At 37.8% G+C, this 8,260-nt stretch overlaps 1 protein-coding gene across 4 annotated transcripts in view; it reads left to right on the forward strand.

Annotated features, from left to right (window-relative positions):
- STAMBPL1 (STAM binding protein like 1) overlaps window positions 1-8,260 on the forward strand; it is a 99,739-nt gene that overhangs the window by 41,975 nt on the left and 49,504 nt on the right. For 2 of the 4 annotated variants that reach the window (XM_037731922.1, XM_017510120.2), the window contains exons 9-11: window positions 4,347-4,459; window positions 5,402-5,501; window positions 6,252-6,572. In XM_037731922.1, coding sequence (XP_037587850.1) covers window positions 4,347-4,459; window positions 5,402-5,501; window positions 6,252-6,308 — 270 coding nt within the window. In that variant the 3' untranslated portion in view covers window positions 6,309-6,572. Of the gene's footprint in view, window positions 1-4,346; window positions 4,460-5,401; window positions 5,502-6,251; window positions 6,573-8,260 lie in introns of those variants that run through there. The other 2 variants (XM_037731921.1, XM_017510119.2) reach the window with 2 other exon arrangements.

Below are 8,260 nucleotides of genomic sequence, written 5' to 3' on the forward strand. Positions count from 1 at the left end.
CGGCGGCTCCGGGGCGCCGACAAAGCAGCCGCGCGGGGCAAAGCAGCGGCGCTGGCCGGCGCTGGCCGGCACAGCCGCGCTGGCCGAAACAGCCGCGCTGGTGACCGTGGAGCACCTCTGCCCGGGAATTTCCTAGTCTGTGGGCAATAAAAACACGGCGTCCACTCACCCTCTGCGCTTTCACTGGGAGCTGCAATCCTGAGCTGTTCCTAAACGGCCATCTTGGATCCACCCTCTCGGTTATTTTGGCTTAGTCAGATTGTTAACCAATTTGATTAGACAACTATTAATGTGAGTCTAAATTAGATTATTTGAAAATGTTTCTTTTAAACATGTATTTGTATATATCAGTTACACTCCCTGACCCCCCTCTGATAGGCAAAGGATGTATGGATCACTGTATGAACAGCTATAAAATAAAGCAAGAGGATAGGGCTCAAAACACTGAATTCCAACCTCCTCCAGGCCGTCATGGGAGCAGGAAATGGCTTACAAATCAAATAGATGTGATGTTAAATCTCGACTCTGCTAAGAATTCTCTGTAGGAGCATTGGCAAGTTATTAAGCAATCTGAGCATCAGTTTTATCCATAAAGTAGAGATCATAATAATTGACTTCACAGAATGTTTCATATTAAATGAGATACTATTGGTGAATTTTATAGCACACATTTTGAGGGACTCTGAAAATTGTAGCTGTTATAATTGGTGATAATAATCTATCCTTTCTAGCCATAGTTCAATCCATCTGGGGAAAATTTTTTCCATTCAGTCTCACATAGCTGGGATCTAGGATAATGTCTTAGTGTGTTTTTGCTGTTATAATAAAATGCCTGATAAGGGTAATTTAGAAAGAACAGAAATTTGTTATGTCTGGTTCTGGATTCTGGACAGTCCAAGATCAAGGCACCAGCATTGGTGTCTAGTGAGGGCTGCTCTCAGCTCCCACAAGCAGCCTTCAGTAGACACCAACGGCACCTTGTTGCTGTGTGCTCACAAGGTGGAAGGCAGAAGGGCAAGAGAGCACATCTTCAACCTTGAGCCCTTTCACAAATCCCTTACTACCATGCATTAGGGTGGAGTACTCATGACTTAATCACCTCCCAAAGCCCACACTTCTTAATACTGTTGCATTGAGGATTAAGTTTCATCATGAATACTGGTAGAGACCCCATCATTCAAACCATAGGAGGTAGGGATAAGTCATCCCACTGAGATGGGATACCGGCCAAGAAAATTTCCAGAACACATTCTGGGTACCTCCAAGTACCGTTGAGGAATGATACACAGTCATTTTATATTTTACTTGCTTTATAGAGGAACACTCCTCAGTGCTACACACACACACACACACACACACACACACACACACTCACTCTCTCTCTCTCTCTCTCTCTCTCTCTCCCTCTCTCTCTCTTGCTAAGCCTTTGGTATTATGCAATTCCCGAGGGTATAGGAGACTTTAGTCCCAACACCACCTGTAAATTACTATGTGCTATCAGTCAGGACTTCTAGCCTCATTTCCAGATTTCTTCATTGACTGAGTGAAGCTAATGAATGCCTTCTCTCCTCACTGAATTTCTGTGAACAGGAAATAAGATACCAGGTGTGAAAACTCTTTGAAAAGTATAAACTGCCTCTCAAATGCAAGAAATTATTTATGATGAAGAGTTTGCAAAACTCTTCATATGTCTATTTGCTTTACTTAACAGTAAGTAATATGCATTACAGTTTGCCTGGACATTGCTACATTATTTAACTTAACATGATTTCTGTAACAAGAATGCATTTTAAAGCAAAACAAATTCTAGCAAGAATGACAGTCCATTAAATTATGCATTTACATTGACAAGTCAATGTTAGTTTATCTAACAAAACATTTCCCAAACTAGAAACAAAAGTTTTCCCCTATGACCTTCTATGGACATAATGCATGCAATTATGAAGGTAAGTTATTTAAGTTTAGCATAATTCTGGAATTCTCAGACTTGTTAAACTTATTTCACTGAATCAGATTATTGTAGTTGGATGAAAATACAAAAATGTTACATTTCTAAACCTCAGTGATTGCAGTGACTTTTTATAATGGTTTTTATTAAGCATAATAACAAATTCCAGAGCTGACTTTTTCAAAAACAAATTAGACATAGGAAACAATGTCTGAAACATAATCAGACAGATCTGTATTTGAATTTAGACTCTTTGGTTTAACTAGCTTTATGAACATCAGCAGGTAAGTCACTTTTTTGCTTATCTCAGTTTCTTCATCTGCAAAATTTGGATAATAATAGCACTTATCTGGTTGCTGTGAGAATTCAATGATATGACTCATGGAAAATTAATTCACATTATTCAGTTGCAATAAATGGCATCTGCTTCCACTGTTACCATCATCATCATCATTTTCATTTCCATAGAGTGAGGGAATGGGAGCATCATTCTCTCATGGGAAAACTGTCCTCATTGGAATAGACATAATTCCTTTTGGCACAAATGAAGGACTCAGGTGATGTGGTGTCAATTCCATGTGGAAATAAATTGACCAGCAGAGTGATTTGTCTGTTTGATAACCTGCTTGCTCACTCCACAGCACTATAGTTTCTTTGAATAATTTTTAATTTCTCAACTAGGCATAGAAGGCTCTATTTTACAAAGAGAACATATTCCTTGTAAGATAACAGGCTGTCAGATACTCCCACTCATACCCCTACTGAAGATTTGCATTTTAAAAATTATAATAATTTCCATTCCTTTGTTGATACAAGTTGTTATAGACAAAGTGTTATTTTTTCCTTGCAGAATATGTATCTTTCTATAAATAATCAGCTGATTTTACATTCATTCTATTAAAACAGAAAAAAGGTTTTCTTGCCTCTTTTTTTTTTTTTCTTTTCAAGACAGGGTCTTGCTCTGTTGTCCAGGCTGAAGTGCAATAAAGTGATCACAACTCACTGCAGCCTTGACCTCCCTGGCTCAAGTGCTCCTCTCACCTCAGCCCCCTCAAGTAGGTGAGACTACATACAGGCTCTTGCCACCATCCCTGGCTAATTAATTTTTTTTTTTTTTTTTTTTTTTTTTTTGTAGAGATGGAGCCTACCTATATTGTCCAGCCTGGTCTTCAACTCAACTTTTGGGCTTAACTTATCCTCTTGCCTTGGCCTCCCAAAGTGTTAGGATTACAAGCATGAGCCACTATGCCTGGCCTAAAATTAGTTTTAAAATCTTACATTTCTTTAATAGAATATAGTTTTGTGTAAAGGCATTTAGCTACTATCATGGATCTATGCCTTTTAGTTAATAAAGATGACATTGAAATAACAACAGCAATAACAACAGCTAATGACTTTGATTCCTATGGGCTAAGCACTGTTTCAAGAATTTTAATGGACTGTCTCATTTGATCTACATAACAATCCCATGAAAAAAATATTATCTCAATTTTACAGATGATGAAATGGGCAAGAGAAGGTTAAGAAATCTTCACAGTGTCATTTAGCTAGTGAATAATGGAGTCAGGACCTAGACAGTGGTGCCAAGAATATTTGTTTCGTGATTAAAATAGTCCCATTCTTTTTTACCAAGAGCAATTAGGGTTTAAGATGAATTTTTAAAATAACTATGTGTGCATTTATTTTTTATGTTCAAATATGAACCTCTGATTGGCCATGCATAAACACGTTTGTATGTAGCCAGAAATTTGGCAGATTTCTTTTAATTTATAATCCCCCTTTCTTTCTCCTCATGTGAGTATTTTGTTGCTGTGCAGGATTAGTCCCAAATACCTTCGACAACTTGGAGTCTCCCATTCTCCCATTTACAGGAAATGGCAGTCCACAAAAGGATACACAGCAACATGTAGTCTCTTTAGTGAAAACCTTCTTTTAATGTCCATAGTGTTGTATATAAGTACATTGTGTCCGTGTTTCCAGTCACAGCTCTGCTCCTTACCAGCTATGTTACTGCAGGCATGTTAGTTTTGGGATCCTTGTATGTAAAACTGATATAATAAAATAAGTGTCTCATAAAGGAGTCGTGATAATTATATAAGAATCTATTTAAAGCCTCTGGCAAATTAATTTCCAGCTCTTTTTTTTTTTCCCAAAAGGAAGAAAGTACACTAACACTTCTAGGAGCCTCTTCTCAACGTCGTAGTTATTCCAAAATAGCAAATAATAGGAATGCATAAAAGAAAGGATTATGTCAGCAAAACCTTTTTAAAAATCCTTATTTGATTAATGATGGTCAAAAAATAAAAAAGCAGATAAATAGAGTTTTCTCTCAAAATAGGTTGTGGCCTTGGCTGAGACTCAGTTATCCTAATAAGATTGTCTTCTTTTCTATTTATAGACACATCCCACCCAAACTGCATTCTTATCCAGCGTTGATCTTCACACTCACTGTTCCTATCAACTCATGTTGCCAGAGGCCATTGCCATTGTTTGCTCCCCAAAGCATAAAGAGTAAGTGTAACTCTTCAGAGGAGCCCAAAGAAGGCTTTGTCCAGGGCTGCTGGGTTCCTGTGTGTCCAGACACCAGGTTTTGGTACTTGGATTAGCAAGCACACATGCCCTTGGGAAAAAGAGATGGGTGGCAGCCAGCTGCATAGACCTACAGCTCTGCAGTTTAAGGTCCTTTCAGTGGCAAAATTTCTGGTTTTCTTTCTTCAGTTAGCGTGACCTTGAAGTGAATAACCTTTAAGAAGGATGCTATCCCAGTTAGCCTTTTAAGGTCTTATTTCTACTGTATCATGTTCTACCATAAGAAACGTTCTAGCCTTAGCTGAGAAAAAACCTTTCTACTTTTGGGAGACAATGATTATTGTAGAGTGGTTATGAGCATAGGAATCAAACAAACATATTGGAATCCTGGCTCCACCCCTCAAGTGATGTGTTAGGCCGGATACTTGACCACTGTGGGCCTCAGCCTCTTTGTCCCTGCTACCTGCCCATGAGGGATGGATGAGAAGATGAAATTCATTAATAGTCTATGTACAGTGCTTAGCATAGTGCCTGGTACCACAGCAGGCACTCAATAAATATTTGCTATTGCTATAATCTGTATTAACATTATTAGAAGAATTAGAAATATCTGCCACTTGTAATTTCCTTCCATGGGACTCTCCGTTGGGGCCTTGGTCTTTCCTCTAGGGTCACACACAATAGCTTAGCTGCCTCGTCCCCTTCACGGTCCTGCAGTCTCTTAGGAGCAGCATTGCCTCCTCCTGGGTTTCTCTCCTCTGGGCCAATCATCGGTTTAAAAAAAAAAAAATCACTATGGAATTCCTAGTTTGTGATTTCTCAATCCCATTTGAGAAATATATATGCATGTGCTATTCAAATAAAGCATCTGGAATGCCCAAATGATCCTTAATTTTTCTACTTTGTTTTCACTCTGAAATTTAGCACTGGCATCTTCAGGCTCACCAATGCTGGCATGCTTGAGGTTTCTGCTTGTAAAAAAAAAGGCTTTCATCCACACACCAAGGAGCCCCGGCTGTTCAGTGTGAGTACATCATATTAGTTATTTTTGCAGATATTTATTGTTCACTGCCGCCCCAACCTTTTTTTTAAGGAGAGAAATAGTAGCAGTCTAATACAAGCTAAAACACTATACTGCTTAGTTTGGAATTTTATCTCAGTGATTAATCTATTTATATACTTAATTTCTCATTTATTCTCAAAATAATTGTTTTTACAAAAAAGATCAGTATTTCTGTAACAGAATTAATGATGCACAAAGTTACCTTTCCACTTATGTATATGTATGATATTTAAACATTTTCTTCAGAGTCCAAATAAGTAAACAATTATTACAGAAGATGATATTTAAAATGCTGCATGAATTCTTTCTGGTCGATATGGCCAAATTAGTTTTTTCATAGCAATTGGATGAAAACTACAATCATACTTCTTGATTACCTTTGCATAGTCCAAAAGAAAAATATGTCTACACCTTTTTTTTTTTTCTTCCTAATTTTCTTGGTGATTCTGTGGAACATCAAGAGAACGTTATGTTGAAGTTAGAATTTACCTAAAATGAAATTGTTTGGCAACCCCTGTAAATATTTTTATTGTTGTTTAAAATGAATAAATGTGGCTGTATTTGTTCTGATTGGAAATATTTTAAAAATCAGGAACAATTTAAAATTAGGAAATCTGTACTCCCTCCCTAAAGAAAATCATATGGTAAACATTAATGGTAAACATTATGATAAAATTAAACCTATGGTAAAACCAATTTTTTCTTTCCTAGATATGCAAACATGTGTTGGTAAAAGACGTAAAAATAACTGTGTTGGATCTGAGGTGATATGCTCTGAATATAAGCACCATCAACATCAGATACCTACCCATGGACAAGTGGTTGCCGGATTTTCTTAAGATGTTTCCAGAAAAGACTCATATTTTATATTTATATATTTTAGATTAGAAAGCTTGATATTTATTATTGTTGCACATTTTGAAGTTTTTTTTTTTTTTTGGTTGCTCCGTGTCAAGAGAGGTTACATGGTGTTAAATCATTAATGTACCCAAATACTATGACCAGGTAATAAATTGTGCTGCGAACAATATGTCTGGTATTTATAGAGGTCTCTGTATACATTTTTAGAGCTTTAGATGTTTTGCTGTATTTTTTATTCATGTAAAGTGTAATTCCAAATAAGAAATTCCGAGTGTATGTAGTCTCTAAGGCAGGCCATCTGTTTCTGAAACCTTCCCCTGAGGTATGTGAGCAGTGAGTATAGATGAAATATGGCTGCCATTGATAAAGCTTGTTCTGTGTTTTCAGTGTCATGAAATCCCAGGCTCAGAGAGAGATCTCTGCAGTGAATCATTGTGTAAGATACCAGAACCATAGGCTTCTACTCAGGGATCAGGTGTCAGAGGGCCTGGGATAGCAGACAATTCATTAACTTAATTTAGAAGACTAAAAGTAGAGAAGCTTTAGAGAGGAATTTTTTTTTAAAGGCTCAGATAAAAGTACAAAGCCTTTTACTGTAAAAATGAACAGGGGTGATAAGAAGAACTGAGACATAAGAACTGATAATTCTTAGTCAAAAAGAATAAATAAGCAAATAATTTGGAAAGTTTTGCCATTAAAGGTGTCTATATAAAAATTAAAACACAGAGATGAGAATGAAATAAGTTTGAAACTGAATAGGGTGACATAAATATAATGTTTGACAAAGGCTTAGAATGACATTTGTGGCTATTACCTAGATAATAAAAGCATTTACCTGGATAAAAAGAGAGAGATTAAATAGAAAGAATGGGAGACTTGGGTACTCTGTTAGCAAGTTGAATTGGTAGAAAAAACCTGAGGATGAAAAGTATGGAGAAAGTTTAGCTGCAAATGCACAGAGGGCAGAATGGAAGTGATATTGTTGAGTTCTTTGAGAATAGGTAAATATCCTTCAGGACACTGAAGACTAGTACTGCAGGTGAAAGCTTCATCTTGGGAAATCCTGGGCAGGCAGCCCTTTCCTTGATCAAGAAACTTGTGTTCACTTCTTAGTCTCCTTTCTCATCCTTTAGGGCCTTGCCTTACTCTAGTCTGGCTTTCTCCTTTTTTGGTTTCAACATTTACATTTCCTTCCCAGCCATCTCTCCCTGGATCTCCAGGACTTTTCAACAGGGCCAAGCTAATTCTATGTAACCTTCTGTCTTCCCAGTGTCTTCTGTGCTGGCCACAGCTCTCCTCCCCTTTGCTTTCCTTCTGACATTGTATCTGAGTTGCCTAAACAACTCATGTTTGCATGTACTAGCTCCCACTGCTTAGTTCAATGATTTCCATATTCCAAAGAGTGGCATTTTCTGTACTCTGTGCTTGGATGGGTTAACATCTGACATGGTATGGTTGTGTCCCCACCCAAATCTCATCTTAAATTGTAGTAGGAGAGACATGGTGGGAGGTAATTGAAGCATTGGGTGGTTACCTTCATGCTGTTCTCATGATAGCGAGTGAGTTCTCAGATATCTAATGGTTTTATAAGGGGCTTTTCCCCTTTTGCTCAGCACTTCTTCCTGCCATTATGTGAAGGACATATGTTTGCTTCCATTTCTGCCATGATTGTAAGTTTCCTGAAGCCTCCCCAGCAATGCAGGACTGTGAGTCAATTAAGTCTCTTTCCTTTAGAAATTACCCCGTCTTGTGCTGGGTGTGGTGGCTTACGCCTGTAATCCTAGCATTTTGGGAGGCCGAGGCGGGTGGATCACAAGGTCAAGAGATCGAGGCCATCCTGGCCAACATGGTGAAACCCC

The sequence above is a fragment of the Cebus imitator genome, unplaced genomic scaffold, assembly GCF_001604975.1.
Source record: "Cebus imitator isolate Cc_AM_T3 unplaced genomic scaffold, Cebus_imitator-1.0 Scaffold431, whole genome shotgun sequence".
Lineage (NCBI taxonomy): Eukaryota > Metazoa > Chordata > Mammalia > Primates > Cebidae > Cebus > Cebus imitator.